This window comes from Salmo salar, chromosome ssa17 (genome assembly GCF_905237065.1).
Source record: "Salmo salar chromosome ssa17, Ssal_v3.1, whole genome shotgun sequence".
NCBI lineage: Eukaryota > Metazoa > Chordata > Actinopteri > Salmoniformes > Salmonidae > Salmo > Salmo salar.
This window is the reverse complement of record NC_059458.1, coordinates 21,978,248-22,001,513: the sequence shown is the minus strand read 5'-3', so window position 1 is coordinate 22,001,513 and position 23,266 is coordinate 21,978,248. Positions and strand designations below refer to the sequence as shown.

Sequence of the window (23,266 nt, the reverse complement as noted above, 5' to 3'; positions counted from 1 at the left end):
CACTAATAACAGCATATGAAACCAGGGGAACTCGACCTCACTAATAACAGCATATGAAACCAGGGGAACTCGACCTCCCTAATAACAGCATATGAAACCAGGGGAACTGGACCTCCCTAATAACAGCATATGAAACCAGGGGAACTCGACCTCCCTAATAACAGCATATGAAACCAGGGGAACTCGACCTTACTAATAACAGCATATGAAACCAGGGGAACTCGACCTCCCTAATAACAGCATATGAAACCAACTTCATATGTATTTTTCATAGAATTGAATTCAATGCATATTCCATTCATACCATTATCCAAAATATACAAGGAGGCAGAGGGGGCAGAGTTTGCGACTTCTATAAATAGGTCTTTATTGATGTAGATTTGTTATTATCTTTTACATTTTGAACTCAAGTATAGAGGAGAGGGACCGCCTATTTTGTCACCTAGTTCATTCATGGTAAAAAACATCCGTAGGCACCAGTCGAACTGCGCTGACAGGGGGGGCTGGTGATGGGTGGTGGTGATGTCAGAGAGGGAGGGGCTTTTTAAAAGGACCATAAAATAACTGCATTCAAGAAAAGAGAAAACACTGACAAGGTCGTATTATTCAGACGTCTAAAACTTCTGGTAAGAATGCCTCCCCTCTCCCCTCTTCTAATTGGCTCAGGCCTTTGGCGCACAGCTCCCCTTGATCCGTGATAGATATAAAGAGTTCAGCAAACTAGCCTCCGTGTTGGCAACCAACGTGTCAAAACAATAAGCTTCTCATTTGCATTCTCAGTGGAATGTCATTCTCCTTGCGACTTCCGGTGCCAACATGGCGCCCACGGAAACTTGTCAAACCCAGTTTGCTGAATTCTGTAGATCTGTGGTTCCGGTGATGCCTGACCCAGCTTTCTTCACTCCCACTCGCCCCCTCTCCTGTCTCACCCCAGCCTGAACACCAGAGGGATTACAGGGGGCAGGACTCCAGCAGCAGACGGATGTGGAGAGTGAGAGAGAGCGGCAAAATGAAAAACAACACTCAAGATGATTCCAAACAACAGGCACGTTGGAATAGTGTGTGTGTCGATGCTGTCTAAACTGTCACTGTTAACAACAGCAGGAAATAGTTTGGTTTCTCACAGAAAAACACTGTTTTCCCCTCTAAAAATACACTCCCCCACCCACCAGAGGGGAGGGGATGGGGGAGAGGGGGAAAGTGGGACACCGCACTGCTCCCACCATTTATGAATGTATGTATACGTGGGTGTGATGAACAAGTGTGTGTGTGTGTGTGTGTGTGTGTGTTTGATCAGGTGTCACATGATCAGTGGTGTGTGTGTAAGTGTGCTGCGGCCGCCTGAAGACATGAAGGTGTGTATCCGTTCTTCCGTTCAGATGATTTCAAAAGTCTTCTTGAGCTCCATGATGAGCTGCCAGTCAGATTTGCCCATCTCGTCTCTGAACCAGTTCTTCAGGGCATCGATGGACGCTCTGGTGATCTGGAGAACAAACAAAAAACCACATTCAGAACTCCTAAGTCTCCCTGTTCTCATTATGGTCCACTAGTTCTAGTACAGAACCCAATGTTGTTAGAGTTTGGGTACCTGTCAGTACAATGTAACAGTGAGTACTTACACCTGATACCCTGTATTGACCTGAAAACCCACCACACGGTAATTTGAACATTGCAAAGAAAAGTGTTGCCTTTTTCCTCTCTGTGACTGTACCTTGCTGACGAGGATGTCGGTGGCCTCAAAGTGTCGGCCGAACATCTTGGGTGCCTCTCCGGGGATCGGTTCGATCTTTATACAGATCTCCTGGCCCTTCTTGGCACTGTCCACCATCTTGTGGTTGATCTCAATGCTGGTCACGATGCCAATGTCCACAAACTGACAGGGAGGAAATCAGTGAGATAATAATATTACACGTTTCTATGTCCTACCAAGATAGAAACAGGTCCCACAAACACACACTGCACTCTACACATACACACACACTCACCCCCTTGCTGGGCACACAGAGTGGGGTTCCCTGTCTGAGGACCCCAGCCTCCACGTTGACTCCCATGACTATGGGGTCTCTAGAGTTGAAGATGAACTGAGGCAGGATCTTCAGCTTAGTGGGGAACACAGCAATGTGTCTGTGGAGAATGACAGAGAAAACAACTGTTACTACACCACAAACCTACTGTCCTGTCTGGAAACCTGAACCGGGCATACCCCACGCCTACTGTCCTGTCTGGAAACCTAGCCCAGGCATACCCCACGCCTACTGTCCTGCCTGGAAACCTAGCCCAGGCATACCCCACGCCTACTGTCCTGTCTGGAAACCTAGCCCAGGCATACCCCACGCCTACTGTCCTGCCTGGAAACCTAGCCCAGGCATACCCCACGCCTACTGTCCTGCCTGGAAACCTAGCCCAGGCATACCCCACGCCTACTGTCCTGTCTGGAAACCTAGCCCAGGCATACCCCACACCTACTGTCCTGTCTGGAAACCTAGCCCAGGCATACCCCACGCCTACTGTCCTGTCTGGAAACCTGAACCGGGCATACCCCACGCCTACTGTCCTGCCTGGAAACCTAGCCCAGGCATACCCCACGCCTACTGTCCTGCCTGGAAACCTAGCCCAGGCATACCCCACGCCTACTGTCCTGCCTGGAAACCTAGCCCAGGCATACCCCACGCCTACTGTCCTGTCTGGAAACCTAGCCCAGGCATACCCCACGCCTACTGTCCTGTCTGGAAACCTGAACCGGGCATACCCCACGCCTACTGTCCTGCCTGGAAACCTAGCCCAGGCATACCCCACGCCTACTGTCCTGCCTGGAAACCTAGCCCAGGCATACCCCACGCCTACTGTCCTGCCTGGAAACCTAGCCCAGGCATACCCCACGCCTACTGTCCTGCCTGGAAACCTAGCCCAGGCATAACCCACGCCTACTGTCCTGTCTGGAAACCTAGCCCAGGCATACCCCACACCTACTGTCCTGCCTGGAAACCTAGCCCAGGCATACCCCACGCCTACTGTCCTGTCTGGAAACCTGAACCGGGCATACCCCACGCCTACTGTCCTGTCTGGAAACCCTGTCCTGCCTGGAAACCTAGCCCAGGCATACCCCACGCCTACTGTCCTGTCTGGAAACCTAGCCCAGGCATACCCCACGCCTACTGTCCTGTCTGGAAACCTGAACCGGGCATACCCCACGCCTACTGTCCTGCCTGGAAACCTAGCCCAGGCATACCCCACGCCTACTGTCCTGCCTGGAAACCTAGCCCAGGCATACCCCACGCCTACTGTCCTGTCTGGAAACCTAGCCCAGGCATACCCCACGCCTACTGTCCTGTCTGGAAACCTGAACCGGGCATACCCCACGCCTACTGTCCTGCCTGGAAACCTAGCCCAAGCATACCCCACGCCTACTGTCCTGCCTGGAAACCTAGCCCAGGCATACCCCACGCCTACTGTCCTGCCTGGAAACCTAGCCCAGGCATACCCCACGCCTACTGTCCTGTCTGGAAACCTAGCCCAAGCATACCCCACGCCTACTGTCCTGCCTGGAAACCTAGCCCAGGCATACCCCACGCCTACTGTCCTGTCTGGAAACCTAGCCCAGGCATACCCCACGCCTACTGTCCTGCCTGGAAACCTAGCCCAGGCATACCCCACGCCTACTGTCCTGCCTGGAAACCTAGCCCAGGCATACCCCACGCCTACTGTCCTGTCTGGAAACCTAGCCCAGGCATACCCCACGCCTACTGTCCTGCCTGGAAACCTAGCCCAGGCATACCCCACGCCTACTGTCCTGCCTGGAAACCTAGCCCAGGCATACCCCACGCCTACTGTCCTGCCTGGAAACCTAGCCCAGGCATACCCCACGCCTACTGTCCTGCCTGGAAACCTAGCCCAGGCATACCCCACGCCTACTGTCCTGCCTGGAATCCTAGCCCAGGCATACCCCACGCCTACTGTCCTGCCTGGAAACCTAGCCCAGGCATACCCCACGCCTACTGTCCTGCCTGGAAACCTAGCCCAGGCATACCCCACGCCTACTGTCCTGCCTGGAAACCTAGCCCAGGCATACCCCACGCCTACTGTCCTGTCTGGAAACCTAGCCCAGGCATACCCCACGCCTACTGTCCTGCCTGGAAACCTAGCCCAGGCATACCCCACGCCTACTGTCCTGCCTGGAAACCTAGCCCAGGCATACCCCACGCCTACTGTCCTGTCTGGAAACCTAGCCCAGGCATACCCCACGCCTACTGTCCTGTCTGGAAACCTAGCCCAGGCATACCCCACGCCTACTGTCCTGTCTGGAAACCTAGCCCAGGCATACCCCACGCCTACTGTCCTGTCTGGAAACCTAGCCCAGGCATACCCCACGCCTACTGTCCTGCCTGGAAACCTAGCCCAGGCATACCCCACGCCTACTGTCCTGCCTGGAAACCTAGCCCAGGCATACCCCACGCCTACTGTCCTGCCTGGAAACCTAGCCCAGGCATACCCCACGCCTACTGTCCTGCCTGGAAACCTAGCCCAGGCATACCCCACGCCTACTGTCCTGTCTGGAAACCTAGCCCAGGCATACCCCACGCCTACTGTCCTGTCTGGAAACCTAGCCCAGGCATACCCCACGCCTACTGTCCTGTCTGGAAACCTGAACCGGGCATACCCCACGCCTACTGTCCTGCCTGGAAACCTAGCCCAGGCATACCCCACGCCTACTGTCCTGTCTGGAAACCTAGCCCAGGCATACCCCACGCCTACTGTCCTGCCTGGAAACCTAGCCCAGGCATACCCCACGCCTACTGTCCTGTCTGGAAACCTAGCCCAGGCATACCCCACACCTACTGTCCTGCCTGGAAACCTAGCCCAGGCATACCCCACGCCTACTGTCCTGTCTGGAAACCTAGCCCAGGCATACCCCACACCTACTGTCCTGCCTGGAAACCTAGCCCAGGCATACCCCACGCCTACTGTCCTGTCTGGAAACCTAGCCCAGGCATACCCCACGCCTACTGTCCTGTCTGGAAACCTAGCCCAGGCATACCCCACGCCTACTGTCCTGTCTGGAAACCTAGCCCAGGCATACCCCACACCTACTGTCCTGCCTGGAAACCTAGCCCAAGCATACCCCACACCTACTGTCCTGCCTGGAAACCTAGCCCAGGCATACCCCACGCCTACTGTCCTGTCTGGAAACCTAGCCCAGGCATACCCCACGCCTACTGTCCTGCCTGGAAACCTAGCCCAAGCATACCCCACACCTACTGTCCTGTCTGGAAACCTAGCCCAGGCATACCCCACGCCTACTGTCCTGTCTGGAAACCTAGCCCAGGCATACCCCACGCCTACTGTCCTGTCTGGAAACCTAGCCCAAGCATACCCCACGCCTACTGTCCTGCCTGGAAACCTAGCCCAGGCATACCCCACGCCTACTGTCCTGTCTGGAAACCTAGCCCAGGCATACCCCACGCCTACTGTCCTGCCTGGAAACCTAGCCCAGGCATACCCCACGCCTACTGTCCTGTCTGGAAACCTAGCCCAGGCATACCCCACGCCTACTGTCCTGTCTGGAAACCTAGCCCAGGCATACCCCACGCCTACTGTCCTGCCTGGAAACCTAGCCCAGGCATACCCCACGCCTACTGTCCTGTCTGGAAACCTAGCCCAGGCATACCCCACGCCTACTGTCCTGCCTGGAAACCTAGCCCAGGCATACCCCACGCCTACTGTCCTGTCTGGAAACCTAGCCCAGGCATACCCCACGCCTACTGTCCTGCCTGGAAACCTAGCCCAGGCATACCCCACGCCTACTGTCCTGTCTGGAAACCTAGCCCAAGCATACCCCACGCCTACTGTCCTGCCTGGAAACCTAGCCCAGGCATACCCCACGCCTACTGTCCTGCCTGGAAACCTAGCCCAGGCATACCCCACGCCTACTGTCCTGTCTGGAAACCTAGCCCAGGCATACCCCACGCCTACTGTCCTGTCTGGAAACCTAGCCCAGGCATACCCCACGCCTACTGTCCTGCCTGGAAACCTAGCCCAAGCATACCCCACGCCTACTGTCCTGCCTGGAAACCTAGCCCAGGCATACCCCACGCCTACTGTCCTGTCTGGAAACCTAGCCCAAGCATACCCCACGCCTACTGTCCTGTCTGGAAACCTAGCCCAGGCATACCCCACGCCTACTGTCCTGTCTGGAAACCTAGCCCAGGCATACCCCACGCCTACTGTCCTGTCTGGAAACCTAGCCCAGGCATACCCCACGCCTACTGTCCTGTCTGGAAACCTAGCCCAGGCATACCCCACGCCTACTGTCCTGCCTGGAAACCTAGCCCAGGCATACCCCACGCCTACTGTCCTGTCTGGAAACCTAGCCCAGGCATACCCCACGCCTACTGTCCTGTCTGGAAACCTAGCCCAAGCAGGACAGGTGTAGCCTTACAATGGGCTGAGTGTGGATCACTTGTGCTATGGCCTATGACATCAAAACAAAGTTATGGTTGGTATCATGTAGTGTGTGTGTGTGTGTGTGTGTGTGTGTGTGTGTGTGTGTGTGTGTTCACATACTTGAACTCGTCCTGCTTGGCCTTCTTGTAGTCCTCTCTGTACTTGGTGAAGGCATCAAACAGGTGGTAGATGATCTCAGCGCTGAACACCCTGACCCCCAGACTATCAGCCATCTCCTGAGAGTCCCTCTCCACCTTCACATCAAACGCCAGGATCGTTGCATACCTACAACAGAACAGCATCGATTTGTTATTGTCCAGTTTACACAGACAGGGTTAATTACGCTGCGACAGTAACCAATCAAACAAATGTATGACAGGGTATAGGAAGGAGAGAAGAGGTGACACACTGTGGGTCATGCTCCAGCATAGTGGAAGCTTTCATCACGTCTTTCTTGTGGACTGGACCGATGTTGATGCCAGCGTACTGTTGGAGGAGACGGAAAAACATGAACATTACAGCACATTATCTCATTACTCTATTTTAGTTTGATACGGTGTGTGTGTGTGTGTGTGTGTGTGTGTGTGTGTGTGTATGTGGGTGATACTCACAGGCACTTTGGACACTCGTAGGAACTCGAGCAAGGCTTCCAGGGATCCGAGAGTGGAGGCCTGGACGTACACACCCTTCTCCTCCAGCTTGATGGAGTTCAGCGTCTGTTTCAGCTCCCGCACCAGCTCATCCTGTAGGGGGATCACAACGCAGAGGATCTCAATACACCGTGTGTGTGTGTGTGTGTGTGTGTGTGTGTGTGTGTGTGTGTGTGTGTGTGTGTACACTAGTAACTAACTCAGAGATGGAAAAAAAGACAAGGAGAGGAAGCTGGGAGCCATTCATAACTATTGACATGTAGCCGTAGGTGGCAGAGGGATCCAGTCTAACACTATTGAGACACAGCCCTGTTATCATACACAGCAGGGTTTCTTCAACTATGGGTCGGGTTCCAAGTGGGTCGCGAATTATGAGAATACATCTATAATCCCACACTATTTCTTCTTAATTTGGGTCGTTGGAGGACGATTTGCTTCTCGAGCTGAACATTTTTAAGAACCTCTGATATACAGTACATTATAAACTGGGTGGTTCGAGCCCTGAATGCTGATTGGCCGAAAGCTGTGGTATATCAGACCATATACCCAGGGTATGACAAAACATTTATTTTTACTGTTCTTATTATGTTGGTAACTAGTTTATAATAGCAATAAGACACCTCAAGGGTTTCTGGTATATTGCCAATATACCACGGCTAAGGGCTATATCCAGGCACTCTGCGTTGCGTCGTGCTTAAGAACAGCCCTTAGCCATGGTAAATTGGCCATATACCACACCCCCTCGGGCCTTATTGCTTAAATGTGCCAGTCTCACCCTGAGCACGGCCACCTCGTCCTCCTTGTGGGCCACCAGCAGGGGGAGCCCTGCCAGGGTCTTCTCCAGGTCTTTCCCCAGGATCTTCACTCCCTGGGCCGTACACACCTCCTTATGCTTCTCATACTGGTTCTAAAGAGGACAGGGGTTCAGATAATTCATTAATACTACCTACTGGTTCTAAAGAGGACAGGGGGTCAGATCCTTCATTAATACTACCTACTGGTTCTAAAGAGGACAGGGGGTCAGATCCTTCATTAATACTACCTACTGGTTCTAAAGAGGACAGGGGGTCAGATCCTTCATTAATACTACCTACTGGTTCTAAAGAGGACAGGGGTTCAGATAATTCATTAATACTTCCTACTGGTTCTAAAGAGGACAGGGGGTCAGATCCTTCATTAATACTTCCTACTGGTTCTAAAGAGGACAGGGGGTCAGATCCTTCATTAATACTACCTACTGGTTCTAAAGAGGACAGGGGGTCAGATCCTTCATTAATACTACCTACTGGTTCTAAAGAGGACAGGGGGTCAGATCCTTCATTAATACTACCTACTGGTTCTAAAGAGGACAGGGGGTCAGATCCTTCATTAATACTACCTACTGGTTCTAAAGAGGACAGGGGGTCAGATCCTTCATTAATACTACCTACTGGTTCTAAAGAGGACAGGGGGTCAGATCCTTCATTAATACTACCTACTGGTTCTAAAGAGGACAGGGGGTCAGATCCTTCATTAATACTACCTACTGGTTCTAAAGAGGACAGGGGGTCAGATCCTTCATTAATACTACCTACTGGTTCTAAAGAGGACAGGGGGTCAGATCATTCATTAACACTACCTACTGGTTCTAAAGAGGACAGGGGTTCAGATAATTCATTAACACTACCTACTGGTTCTAAAGAGGACAGGGGGTCAGATCCTTCATTAATACTACCTACTGGTTCTAAAGAGGACAGGGGGTCAGATCCTTCATTAATACTACCTACTGGTTCTAAAGAGGACAGGGGTCAGATCCTTCATTAATACTACCTACTGGTTCTAAAGAGGACAGGGGGTCAGATCCTTCATTAATACTACCTACTGGTTCTAAAGAGGACAGGGGGTCAGATCCTTCATTAATACTACCTACTGGTTCTAAAGAGGACAGGGGGTCAGATCCTTCATTAATACTACCTACTGGTTCTAAAGAGGACAGGGGGTCAGATCCTTCATTAATACTACCTACTGGTTCTAAAGAGGACAGGGGGTCAGATCCTTCATTAATACTACCTACTGGTTCTAAAGAGGACAGGGGGTCAGATCCTTCATTAATACTACCTACTGGTTCTAAAGAGGACAGGGGGTCAGATCCTTCATTAATACTACCTACTGGTTCTAAAGAGGACAGGGGGTCAGATCCTTCATTAATACTACCTACTGGTTCTAAAGAGGACAGGGGGTCAGATCCTTCATTAATACTACCTACTGGTTCTAAAGAGGACAGGGGGTCAGATCATTCATTAATACTACCTACTGGTTCTAAAGAGGACAGGGGGTCAGATCCTTCATTAATACTACCTACTGGTTCTAAAGAGGACAGGGGGTCAGATCCTTCATTAATACTACCTACTGGTTCTAAAGAGGACAGGGGTCAGATCCTTCATTAATACTACCTACTGGTTCTAAAGAGGACAGGGGGTCAGATCCTTCATTAATACTACCTACTGGTTCTAAAGAGGACAGGGGGTCAGATCCTTCATTAATACTACCTACTGGTTCTAAAGAGGACAGGGGGTCAGATCCTTCATTAATACTACCTACTGGTTCTAAAGAGGACAGGGGGTCAGATCCTTCATTAATACTACCTACTGGTTCTAAAGAGGACAGGGGGTCAGATCCTTCATTAATACTACCTACTGGTTCTAAAGAGGACAGGGGGTCAGATCATTCATTAATACTACCTACTGGTTCTAAAGAGGACAGGGGGTCAGATCCTTCATTAATACTACCTACTGGTTCTAAAGAGGACAGGGGGTCAGATCATTCATTAACACTACACACATCATCATTATGGGGCCAAAAAAGGTTTTATTGTCACATACACCAGATAAGTGCAGTGAAATGTGTTGTTTTACAGGGTCAGCCATAGTAGTACAGCGCCCCTTGCTCAAAGGCACAGACAGATTTTACACGTTGTCGGTTTGGGTATTCCAACCAGCGACTTTTCGGTTACTGGCCCAATGCTCTAACTGCTAGGCTACCTGCTGCCATTGACATCAGTGAATTATTTAGTGAAAATGAGACGTGGAAGTTAGGATTAACCCCTAGCCAAGTCATGGACAGCATGACATTCCTGTTGAAATCAGGTCATAACTGTTTGCTGCTCCTACAAGTGCACTTTAATAAAGAAAGGTCCAACAAACATTTCCTCCATACCTTGACCCTGAGCTCCTTCATGGGTGGAGGCAGCAGCAGCCCCCTGATCTGGGTGACGATGGGTCCCTCCACCCCCGGGACGATGACAGTCATGCCCTCCCGGAGAACCCCGTTGATCAGGATCACGTCTATCGTGGTGCCCATACCAGGCAGGGCCTTCACCTGAGGACAGACAGGGACACATGTTGACTTTAATACAACATTAAGTGTTAGATTACGCAACGGTAATGACACTGACGCAACAGTAATGACACTGACGCAACAGTAATGACACCAATGTAACGGCAATGACACCAATGTCACGGTAATGAAACTGACGCAACAGTAATGACACTGACGCAACGGCAATGCACCAATGTAACGGCAATGACACCAATGTCACGGTAATGACACTGACGCAACGGTAGTGCGACTGGTGTAACGGAAATGACCCTAAAATAACAGCAATCTAACCGTGACAACAACAGGGAGGATTATTCTTCCTCGTCCCCATAAACTGTGACAGTAATATAGTAATTGTCCCTCACCTCCATGACCTGAGCCCTGAGCTCATCGCAGTGTGCCAGGCGTCGTGCCAGCATGGTCTGGGTGAGCTCCACCAGCAGAGCGATCAGGTTGCCCATGCCGTCCCCGGAGTGGGCCGACGTGGGCACCAGAGACACAAAGGTCCTAGGGTCCTTGTTCTCATGGAAGAGGGCTGCGTTCAGACCCTGTACGAATACACAATCAAATCAAAGTTCATTGGTCGCATACGCAGATTTGTAGATGTTATGATGCAGTGAAACGCTTATGTTTCTCGCTCTACCATTGAAGTCATGTCTAACACAATAACATATGAATGAAATGAAGAAATATCAGAACGAGCAATGTCAGAGCCCGGTAAATCAATATATATATACATACGTATAATAGTGTGTATAGACAGTATATCAATAGAAAAGGTGTGTACAGCAGTAGTTATATTGGATGAGTCTTGACTACAATACAGTATATACATATGAAGTGGGTAAAACAGTAGGTAAACATCATTAAAGTGACTAGTGTTCCATGTCTATGTACATAAGACAACAGTCTCTAAGGTGCAGGGTCACTCAGGGTTCACACAATAGGTGCATCGCAATAGTGAAAAGTGCTGTCAACTCCAAATCTCTTTCCCCCCTCCTCTGTTCATATAGTTAGTGACCTGCTGGGCGAACTCCACGATGACAGCTTTGGCCCTCTCGTCAAACTCATCCTTGGTGTTCTTCTTCTGCTTCTTCAGTGTGGCCACCACGTCTGTGTCCGGACTCTTCTTCCAGTCGTACAGACGGTCAATCTGGAGTAGACATAGAAATGGAACGAATAGAAGGGACAAAAATACACATCATGTCACATGGATGGGCAACCAATTAACTACTTGTGCAACAACAAAAAAAGACTTCCGCAAGCTAATGTAATCTGGTAGCTTTATTCCCAGTGAATTGTGGGCCATTGAGTGCCTTTAATACATGCCAGTCCTCTACTAGACATCCATCCATCCGTCTATCCCAGAGGTAAGCTATGAGCATGTCTGACCAGACAGACTGACCTTGTTAAGTGCTACAATGAAGGGACACTTCTTCTCCTTGAGCAGGTTGATGGACTCCAGGGTCTGAGGCTCCAGGCCGTGCATGATGTCCACCACCAGGATGGCTATGTCACACAGAGAGCTTCCCCGGTTCCTCAGGTTACTGGACACACAGAGAGATGGAGCGAGATGCAGTCAGATCAACACATTTAGGGCAGTGGACACACATTTTTCTGAATGAGGGTTTACCTGAAAGACTCGTGGCCTGGGGTGTCGATAATCAGCATTCCTGGGATTTTAATGGCCTCGTTGTTGAACTGAAGAGGAAACAATGAAATGATTAAAGATCCATTAAACACCAACTATCTATTCAAATCCAATGACATACATACACTGAGTGTACAAAATATTAGTCTGTCTTTCCATGACAGACTGACCAGGTGAAAGCTTTGATCCCTTATTGATGTCACTTGTTAAATCCACTTCAATCAATGTAGATGAAGGGGAGGAAACAGTTTAACCTGTTTAGGATAGGGGGCAGTATTTTCACGGCCGGATAAAAAACGTACCCGACTTAATCTGGTTATTACTCCTGCCCAGAAACTTGAATATGCATATACTTGTTTGATTTGGATAGAAAACGCCCTAAAGTTTCTAAAACTGTTTGAATGGTGTCTGTGAGTATAACAGAACTCATATGGCAGGCCAAAACCTGAGAAGATTCCATACAGGAAGTGCCCTCTGACCATTTCTTGGCATTCTATAGCCTCTTTATCGAAAACAGAGGATCTCTGCTGTAACGTGACATTTTCTAAGGCTCCCATAGGCTCTCAGAAGGCGCCAGAACGGGGAATGATGACTCTGCAGTCCCTGGGCGAAAAACAGTAGGGGTTTTGGAAAGTGGTCGTTCTGAGAACAATGACACGGGGCCGCGCGTGCATGTGAAGACTCCATGTTTGAACGAAAACAAGGTCTCCCGGTCTGATTTTAAACAGCATTTGACATGCTTCGAAGTACGGTAATGGAATATTTTGATTTTTTTTGTCACGATACGCGCCGGCGCGTCACCCTTCGGATAGTGTCTTGAACGCAAGAACAAAACTGAGCTATTTGGATATAACTATGGATTATTTGGAACCAAAACAACATTGGGTGTCCTGGGAGTGCATTCTGACGAAGAACAGCAAAGGTAATCCAATTTTTCTTATAGTAAATCTGAGTTTGGTGAGTGCCAAACTTGGTGGGTGTCAAAATAGCTAGCCATGATGGCCGGGCTATCTACTCAGAATATTGAAAAATGTGCTTTCACCGAAAAGCTATTTTAAAATCGGACACCGCGATTGCATAAAGGAGTTCTGTATCTATAATTCTTAAAATAATTGTTATGTTTTTTGTGAACGTTTATCGTCAGTAATTTAGTAAATTCACCGGAAGTTTTCGGTGGGTGTGCTAGTTCTGAACGTCACATGCTAATGTAAAAAGCTGGTTTTTGATATAAATATGAACTTGATTGAACAAAACATGCATGTATTGTATAACATAATGTCCTAGGATTGTCATCTGATGAAGATCATCAAAGGTTAGTGCTGCATTTAGCTGTGGTTTTGGTTTTTGTGACATTATATGCTAGCTTGAAAAATGGGTGTGTGATTATTTCTGGCTGGGTACTCTGCTGACATAATCTAATGTATTGCTTTCGTTGTAAAGCCTTTTTGAAATCAGACAATGTGGTTAGATAAAGGAGAGTCTTGTCTTTAAAAATTGTGTAAAATAGTCATGTTTGAAAAATTGAAGTTTTGGGATTTTTGAGGAGTTTGTAATTCGCGCTACGCTCTATCATTGGATATTGGCGAGGCGTTCCGCTAGCGGCACATCTAGATGTAAGAAGGATTTTTAAGCCTTGAGACATGGATTGTGTACGTGTGCCATTCAGAGGGTGGATGGGCCAGACAAAAGATTTAACTGCCTTTGAATGGGGTATGGTAGTAGGTGTCAGGAGCACCGGTTTGAGTCAAGAACTGCAACGCTGCAGTGTTTTTCACATTCAACAGTTTCCTGTGTGTATCAAGAATGGTCCACCACCCAATGGCCATACAGCCAACAAGACAGCTGTGAAACATAGGAGTCAACATTGGCCAGCATTCCTGTGGAACGCTTTTGACACTGTAGAGTCCATGCCACGACAAACTGAGACTGTTCTGAGGGCAAAAGGGGGTGCAACTCAATATTAGGAAGGTGTTCCTAATGTTTTGTACACTCAGTGTACAGTCACTGTTCAGTGTATGACTGGGTCTGAGCTGAAGGGAGAGGCGCAGCAGTACTCACGTTCTTCACCATCTTGGTCTGCTCTACGATGGCCTCCAGCGGTACGTTAGTGGCTCCGATCTGCTGGGTGATCCCTCCTGCCTCTCCGTCCTGTACGTGTGTATGCCTCAGCTTGTCCAGGATCTTGGTCTTGCCTGTGTCTACGTGGCCCAGTACACAGACGACGGGGGAGCGGAGCTTGTCCAGGTTTATGTTCTTTATGTTCTCTGCTCGCCGTTTCTACACAGGAGGAGCACAGAGGGAACAACATTACACTTCTCTACCGTTTAACAATGTTGATAGGATGTGTGTTTGTGAGAGACTACCTCAATACGCTTCTTGGCCTTGTCGTAGATCCGCTCCTCTTTAGTGCGGTCGTCATCTGAGTCGCTGTCACTACTGGACTCTGAGCTCTCCTTCCCTCCCTTCCTCTTAGTGGCTGGGGCCTGCTGCGGTGTGTGAGGCTGACTCTCCTTCTCCTCCTCCTCCTCACTCTCCTCCTCTTCGTCATCCTCTTCCTCGTCCTCTTCCTCGTCGTCGTCCTCCTCTTCCTCCGGCTGTGACGAGGGTTTCTGTTGGGGCTGCTTTGGTGTCTCTGGCTTCACCTCAATGTGGACCGTCTTCAGCTCTGTAGAGGGAGAAGAGACGTTATGTGAGGTGTAAGCACCGAGACAATTCCACCAAGCCTTTGGGAGAGTGCCATATCGCTAAAACCCGAAGTCTGTCCTGTCCTACCTTTGTCCCGATCGATGGTCTCAGCGATAGCCTCCCAGTCATCAACTGCAGACTCAGCTTTCTGCTCTACCTCTGGGGGGAGGGACAGGAAGACATGACACAAAATGCGACTGAGGCAATGAAAGTTGTCTGGCGTTACACCCAGATCTGGACAACAAGCGGAGGACATGAAGGAAGGCTCCGTCTCCAAGATCTATGGTCCATTTTACCTGCTGCTACTTTGGGAGTTTCCACCTCCATCGGTGAGATGATTGGCTCTGCTGTCTCCGACGTGGGAGACATGACCTCTGAGATCTCTGACCGGGGAAGAGGAGGAATGAGGGATGAGGCACAAACAAATAGACAGGTGATTTTGCAGTTGGACATGTATTTGACGTGGATTGGAAGAGGCTGTTACCTTCAGGGGTCTGTGCTTGTTGGGGCTTCTTTTTCCTCTTGTCTCCGTACACTGGCTTCTTCTTTGGCACTGAGTCGTCTTTGGATGGCACTTCAATACCCTGGGCCTTCAGGAGTTCAAGTGTGGCCTCAGCCCTGGCCCGGGCCTCTTTCTGGGCTTTGGTCAGCAGTTTGCCCTCCTTCTTCAGCCTCTCCTTCCTCTCTTTCTCCTTCTGTTTCTTCTTCTCCTTGCGCTCCTGTTCCAGACGCTCCTGTAGGTGTTACATTGAAGAGGTCAGTTGGTAAGAGGTCAGTGTGTGTGTGTGTGTGTGTGTGTGTGTATACACAGTGTGTGTGTGCGCGCTTAACCTGCTCCAGTCTCTGAGCCTCCTGCTCTTCCAGGCGACGCAGGTTCTCCTCTTCCTCCTTCTTGGCGCGCTCCTCTTCCTCCTTCATGCGAGCCAGAGCCTCCTGCATGGCCTTTACCGTGGCCTTGCTGGGACCCTTCTTCTTCTCTTCTTTCTCCTTCTCCTTGTCCCCCTTCTTCTTCTTCTTGTCTTTCTTGCCCTTCTTGTCTCCCCCTTCCTCTTCTGAAGTAACACAAAACCCCAGACAGAAATCGGTCATAGCACAGTAACTGTACAAGCTATTTCTACATTTTGGACTAATTGCATTTAACTACACAGTAACGCCACTTTGAACTACTTTGAAAACATTACCATTGGGTTCATGCATTGTTTCCACCACCGCATCGGCAGCTAATGGGTACAGAGTTAAGATGAGTAGACTTCTACTATTGTAACTGCATGCAACTACACATTAACACGTGTATTAGTATGTATTATGGATCCCCATTAGCTGCTCACCCTGGGGTCCAGCTAAATTAAGGCATGTAACAAGCTACCCTGAAACAGAAATCTGTTTGTTTCCTTCCCTTACCATTAATTGCTTCAAGCACCTCATCAGCAGCTAATGGGTACAGATACGCATTTACAAATTCTTAAAACCAAAGTAGTTCCTACATGGCATGTGGGCAACTCATTGTAAACTGTTGCCATTTAGGCTGTGGAATGGATACAATATAAACCAATTGTAAATCTCACCCTCTCCTTGAGGATCAGCCCCTTCCTGATCTTCAATCTCTGCTGCTGCCTCCGTCTCTGCTGCTGCCTCCGTCTCTGCTGCTGGGGTTGGGGCCGCTGCTGGGGTTGGGGCCGCTGCTGGGGTTGGGGCCGCTGCTGGGGTTGGGGCCACTGCTGGGGTTGGGGCCACTGCTGGGGTTGGGGCCACTGCTGGGGCCGCCGCTTGCTCACTCTTCTTCACTACCTCTTTCTCTTTCTTAGGCACTGCTGCAACCTCAATACTCCCCTCTTTCTCCTCCTCCTTCTCCTTCTGCTTCTTCAGCTTAGCCCTGTCCTCCTCTTTCTTCTTGCGGTCTCTCTCCTTCTTCTCTGCCTTCTTCTGAGCTGCCGTCTTCATCTTGAAGGTTCCCTCCTCCTCTTCCTCTTCTTCACTGTCTGCCTTGGCTTTGCCCTTCTTCTTCTTGCCTTTCTTTCCGGCCTGCGACGCGTCCACCGAGTCGTCATCATCTGAATCATCCTCCCCTCCCCCCTCACCTTTCCTCGCACCTCCATCGTCATCCTCCTCTTCCTCGTCCGAGGCCTCCTTGCGACCTCCCTTCTTCCCTGCCTTGGGTTTCCTCCGGGTCCGTGAGGCGTCGTCCTCCGAGTCTGAGCCAGCAGCAGCAGCAGCAGCGGGGGCAGCAGACGTCTTCTTGTCCTTCTGCTTGTCTCCGTTTTCCACGTCACCCGTACCCGAAACCTCTTCGTCATCCCCGTCGTCATCCTCCAGGCTGGCTCGCTTGCCCTTCCGCGTCTTCTTCTTCTCCGCTTTGGTGGGCGGCGGGGGCTCGGCGGCGCTCTCCGGCTCGTCTGTGGCGTCTGGTTTCTGTGGATTGCGGAAGTGATGAGTACTCCATAGAAGCATGTGCTTCGCCAGACAGGGTCATTACATATGCATATTAGCATTTGGCTATAGCCTGGTGCAGGGTCATTACATATGTATATTAGCATTGGGCTATAGCCTGGTGCAGGGTCATTACATATGTATATTAGCATTGGGCTATAGCCTGGTGCAGGGTCATGGAGGAGGAAATTATAGTCCAAAAACTAACTTTTAAGTGACACTGACCCGACAATGATAAAGAGTGAATATGAGCAATGCGCACTCAACGGGGATACGGCCGATGCTCTCTGCTGGTGCCAATAAGATAGCCTAGAGGCCTACTGTTGTTCGCTCAATTGAGTTGAGAATTTACAGCTAAGAGTATTTTCATTGTCTTCTCTTTACAGCAATAGCCATGCTTCGTTCCAAACTATGCTTTCCCAAGATTTAATTTTGAAATATTCCGATATGCCTGGCTGGGCCTCTTTTCATTGACAATCATAACTCAACAATAATCTATTTGGTATTTGCCACGTGTGCCGCCCAAATTCCGTGCGCTGCCTTTCCTTCCAACGGTAGGCAACGGGATTTAAAACAACTTATTTAATTTTTTAAGGCTAGGGGAAGCTAATGATGCTCTGTGGTCAAATCCTGCTTAGTAGCCTATTTTGAATGATTTTATTTATTTCTGTATAGACAGGAGTAGGCTAATTAGGCTATATCATTTTGGCAATTCAATAAAATTTACTTAGGGAAACCTTAGCTTCCCCTAGCCTTATTGCTGTGCATGAGCCTGTCAATCTACTGTCCCCCATAGTAGAAACGTTTTGAAGCAAGGTAAAACACGCCTCATAATATGTAGTAAAACATTGAGGTTTCAAACAATGAAGTAGCTATACGTTTTCAAAATGCATACTGCCTCCAGCTCATTGCAAAGTGGTGTGTGAAGCGCTGAGCCTGCCTTCCGTTGCCTGTGCATTTGAATGACGAATGGGAAGCACACTTCAATTACCAGTACAGAAATAAAAAAAATAGCAGGTATTTTTAATCGTGGCCACAAAAATGTCTTTAACACACGATTGCATTTACAATTGTTGTGCAATGATTGGGCTTATAAAAGCTCTGTCTGGCAGATTTTCCTGCTCAAAGGCTCTGTATCTGTATGCTGTGCACATGTGATTAAGATACATAACGAATATACACAAGCAGCAATTTAATTACACTAAATTATGCAAATTAACCCATAGACAGAATAAGCATGAACGGTCAAATGTATTTACATCAATTGGTATTTCCGTCAATTAATAGGCTAAAAGACATTATTTCGAAATGGGATCTTTTTCCTTCTCCCGGTGCCAATTTAATTTATCAGCTTTTCAAAAAAAAATAATTGAAGCCAGCTTTTACTGGCTAACAGAAACCCTGTTATAGCCTAGTATAAGGTAATTATATATGCAGATTAGCATTGGGCTATAGCCTCATATAGGGTCATTACATATGCAGATTAGCATTGGGCTACAGCCTGGTACAGGGTCATTACATATGCAGATTAGCATTTGGCTACAGCCTGGTATAAGGTCATTACATATGCAGATTAGCATTGGGCTACAGCCTGGTTTAAGGTCATTACATATGCAGATTAGCATTGGGCTACAGCCTGGTATAGGATCATTACATATGAAGATTAGCATTGGGCTATAGCCTGGTATAAGGTCATTACATATGCAGATTAGCATTGGGCTATAGCCTGGTATAAGGTCAGAACATATGTAGATTAGCATTGGGCTATAGCCTGGTATAAGGTCATTACATATGCAGATTAGCATTGGGCTATAGCCTGGTATAAGGTCATTACATATGCAGATTAGCATTGGGCTACACTTCACCTTGCTGCCTTTAGCTCCTGTGGTTTCAAGAGAGAGTTCCTCCAGCTCCTTCAGGATGTCGTCTTCACTGTTAAAGATCAAAACATTATGATCAATACACAGTAGGCTGCAAAGTCCAAGGCAAGTGTAGAAATATTTCCGTCCAACAGTTGGTTCTTATTTCCATAGTTATTTTAAAATGGAGCGTTCATTACTGTCGAAGAGAGAGAAATAAAGACTTACTCAAAATCGTCTTTCTTTTTGTCTTTCTTCTTCTTGGCCTTTCCTTTACCTTGCTCCTTGGAGGCTCCCGCTCCTTCGATTTCTGCTGCTAGGGCGTCAAGGTCGATGCCATCGTCTTTGGCACTGAAACAAAGTCATGCAAATCACATATGATGCACATTACACATGGTAAAAGACAGCATTATCAAGCATAGCTGGGAACCACATGCTTCTCCATGCAGATTTCTGCCATATGTTATGTTACAAAAAAATGCAGGCTTACAGGCTGACTACACCGCTCGCGTTGCGTGCGCTGCGAAAATAAATGTAGAAATCTATGATATTAAATTATTGCGCCAACGAGCGTCTGCGTTGCCAAGGGCTAAAATAGAAGTCAATTCTATTTCTGACGCAGATCACGCTGCAACTCCTGCCTCTCCTATCTCCTCATTGGTTTATAGAAGCAGGTACCCACGTGCCATCTCCTCATTGGTTATACCCACATGGATGACTGAAAGACGAACAAGGTCAATGGCGGTAATGTACCTAATTTATGAAAGTTGCCAATCTCAATATAAAGTCAAGAGAAGAAAAAGCCTGGAAGGAGGAGAGATGACTAGAAACGATTCGGTTGGTCGTTATATGTGTGGATTAATTGGCGGAGTAGAGAACCTTGTGCATTTCAGGTAAAATAACAACTCAATATTTACATCCCAGAACAAATTAGCTAGCAACAGCAAGCTAGCTAAAAAGGACAAATTAGCTAGCAAGTGCAAGCTAGCTAGCTAAATTGCCATAAATGTTTAATGCTTTTCGACCTGTCCACAAATTAATATAATTGGTTCAGAGTTTGTTTTGATATTTTAACCTTCGTGTCGTGATCGCGTTTGGTGTGGGGGGACAAAATACATTTATGCACGATGGCGCACGCGTGCAGCCGGTTTGGGTTCCGTGTTAGCAGCAAAATGATACAAACTAGCAATGAATGTGTGGGATTTCAAATATTTGCAGCCTTGATTAAATTAGCACATTTCACGCAAATGTGATTTTCATATCCAGTCCGACAAAAAGACAGACCCAGTCAGTCAGTCCGACAAAGACAGAGCCAGTCAGTCAGTCCGTCCGACAAAGACAGACCCAGTTAGTCAGTCCGACAAAGACAGACCCAGTCAGTCACAGGACACTAAAAATTCTGTCAACAGAAAATGTTGACAGATTTGAAGGATTTACTGCGGTCCTAAAATGACTCGCTGGTGGCCACAAATCAACCCTGACAGTGGGAAGTGTGCATCTAACAAGAACAGCACCTCCACCTGAATGGCAGCTGCACACTTGACACTGTTACGCCTTCAGTCCAAAAAATGCAATAACTAATTCTAGACCTTCAGTCTTATGTCAGACGGGTGAAGATGAAAACCAAACATGAAAGACAAACAACTTCAGTCCCTAACCTGTAATGACCATTATGATCATCTCAACTAGTAACCATCCACAATCCAACCACAACAACCTTACCTGAAGCAGCACATGGATCTTTGAGACTAAAAGCCCTATGTCTGCTCAGCCTCAGACTTTATACAGAGGGTGAGGCGAGCCTCCTTGCATGCCTGTTGCATCAGCAGTGGAAAGCACCTCTATGTTAGAATGAACAGGGACCAACCCCGGGTAAAACACACAGTGCACACACCCTTGCCTCTGGGTAATGAAATCATGAAGAAGCAGCTGATAGACAGGATGTTGATGGAGTTATCCTGTTCAATCAATGTTATTCCTTTCACTTATTTACCTGTACTATGAATATTGCTTATATACAAGTGCCTTTAGGGTTAGGGGCTAGTGGTTGTTTCTGGACCAGACCTGTAATAGTTGTTGGTTATGGGGAACAAAGAGGACCATAGTTAATGAAGCTTTAATATCCTTCCGCCATTGCTGTTTTGCGCCATCTTTTGCCCTGGCCTGGTATCATCTTGACCTCACAGCAGAGTTGACTGGAGCAGGAGCAGGCTGCAGATCAGCAGTATACAGTACAAGGGGTGAGAGCTCACCATCACGGCAGGTCAGTCAATATATATGCCTCAATAATCAACTTAAATGGCAGCTGCCGCCACCAAGCCAGCACAACACTTAGCCTACTGTCTCTCTGTCTATTATCTGTCAAGGCTCATTCCCACAGTCAAAAGTAGACACCTGGTCATGACTTACAAAGGGTGGATAAGAGTGCCTACTACAAGGAGTGAGTGTAGATTTGTGCACTTGGCAGACAAGCATCCATTGTTGGGCTATGTCGTAATGAGACGTGAGTCAGTGTCAATTGACATCTCTATTCAGGAATGTATCATAATTTATGAACAACATTGGTCTTAATGCCTAATACTTGGCAATGGAAATAATAATAATAAATATATATATATATTCTAGTCATTGAGATCAATATACTGCTTTATTCTGAAGCCCCCCCCACCCCAAACTGAGGACAACAACAAATCTCTAACTGGGGTATCAATCGCAAATGACCGTGTTTACTCACACGGGGACACAGCCATTGGATGGATACTCAAGCCATAGAGGCGACAGTTGGGACAATGAATGAGGGCCCTTTCTGACAGCACAATGAAAAGGGATGATGTTGCAGGCATGGGGCATAGCCAGGCTGGAGGTCCTCACTTGTGTTGTCAGTGACTCAAAGATTCAGCAATAGTTCGCTGACAATGTCCTCCTATAATTGCATCATATATAGCTAGTTATCTGCGTTTCCCTATTAGTGGGCGAGCAAGCTAGCTAAGTTAGATAGCTGACGAGCTAATGGAAATGAACTTTAGAACGTGACTGCATGGAGCCTGGCTAGCTAGCTAGCTAGTTGGTAGTAGGATGCCAATGTAGCTGCATAACATATGCTAACTAATAGCGAGAATAATAGGTTTCGTGCCTCTGTTGTTCAGCATCAAGTATGTTTATACGAGATATAAATTGGTTAATTCATTGTCAATATGAAAGGTAGAAAACAAGAGCGCGAGGATAACGTTAGCTTAGTAATAAGCCCGAGACAGGAGGCCTAGCCAAAGCAATCTGCCGCCACATGAAACTCATGGCTTCACTATCATGCTAATGCTAGCCAGCCCAGACTGTACGACTAGCGTTAGCTAGCTATATTCATAGAAGTCTGTTGCATACATCACAACTTTCTCAACTCGTATGACATACGGGCCACACTATCATGTACCTGTCATCGCCTGACTTTTTCTGTTTCTTCCCCATTCTCCTTGTTTTTATTTTTATCCACAATGTTCAGCCTCGTTGTTCGCCGATACAGCACATATGGTTAGTCCAATGGGGGTTTGTCACACATCCTGCGCAGTTGCAGAGCGTTTTCTATTGCCTGTACTGAAGTGAAGGGCATCTTCACTGCGCAAAATGCGCAGGTATAATGGAGTAACACATTATTATTATTATTATTATTGTTGTGACAGGTGCAAATAAATGCGTTGTTTTACAGGGTTAGCCAGTAGTACGGCATCCCAGGGGCAAATTAGGGTTAAGTACCTTGCTCAAGGGTACATCGACAGATTTTTCACCTTGTCGGTTCAGCTATTCAAACTAATAACCTTTCAGTTACTGGTCCAACACTTGAAGTCATAAACAGCACAATGCTTGAAGCATTGCACGAAAGTGCTGTTTGAATGAATGCTTATGAGCCTGCTGGTGCCTACCACCGCTCAGTCAGACTGCTCTATCAAATCATAGACTTAATTATAATATAATAAACACACAGAAATACGAGCCTTAGGTCATTAATATGGTCGAATCCGGAAACTATCACGTTTATTCTTTCAGTGAAATACAGAACTGTATTTTATCTAACGCATCCATAAGTCTAAATATTCCTGTTACATTGCACAACCTTCAATGTTATGTCATAATTACGTACAATTCTGGCAAATTAGTTCGCAACGAGCCAGGTGGCCCAAACTGTTGCATATACCCTGACTGCG

General features: G+C 48.0%; 1 protein-coding gene and 1 long non-coding RNA gene across 2 annotated transcripts; both read right to left on the bottom strand.

The window, feature by feature from the left end:
- Nucleotides 1-342: 342 nt before the first annotated feature.
- Nucleotides 343-22,650, bottom strand: LOC106574628 (eukaryotic translation initiation factor 5B). The gene is made up of 22 exons (XM_045699006.1): nt 22,498-22,650; nt 19,299-19,421; nt 19,077-19,143; nt 16,350-17,193; nt 15,616-15,836; nt 15,269-15,518; nt 15,081-15,167; nt 14,872-14,943; nt 14,463-14,764; nt 14,158-14,376; nt 12,082-12,149; nt 11,854-11,995; nt 11,470-11,601; nt 10,814-10,996; nt 10,287-10,448; nt 7,867-7,998; nt 7,053-7,184; nt 6,851-6,927; nt 6,562-6,726; nt 1,986-2,124; nt 1,712-1,873; nt 343-1,483 (listed from the first exon to the last, which is right to left on the bottom strand). Exons 1-22 carry the CDS (start codon nt 22,530-22,532, stop codon nt 1,376-1,378), a joined length of 3,822 nt encoding a protein of 1,273 aa, XP_045554962.1. The 5' UTR covers nt 22,533-22,650; the 3' UTR covers nt 343-1,375.
- Nucleotides 2,948-3,730, bottom strand: LOC123728171 (uncharacterized). Its single transcript, XR_006760016.1, has 3 exons — nt 3,719-3,730; nt 3,089-3,340; nt 2,948-3,028 (listed from the first exon to the last, which is right to left on the bottom strand). It is a non-coding gene; the product is annotated as an uncharacterized lncRNA (long non-coding RNA).
- Nucleotides 22,651-23,266: the final 616 nt, after the last annotated feature.

What these genes read in the sequence shown, in the direction of transcription:
- LOC106574628 (XM_045699006.1), bottom strand. Translation starts at nt 22,532, where the DNA reads ATGGGGAAGAAACAGAAAAAGTCAGGCGATGACAG. An exon ending in AAAAAGAAAGACGATTTTGA is followed by an intron (nt 19,144 to 19,298) that starts GTAAGTCTTTAT and finishes GATCTTTAACAG; the next exon opens with TGAAGACGACATCCTGAAGG. An exon ending in CCAGGCCACGAGTCTTTCAG is followed by an intron (nt 11,996 to 12,081) that starts GTAAACCCTCAT and finishes CTGTGTGTCCAG; the next exon opens with TAACCTGAGGAACCGGGGAA.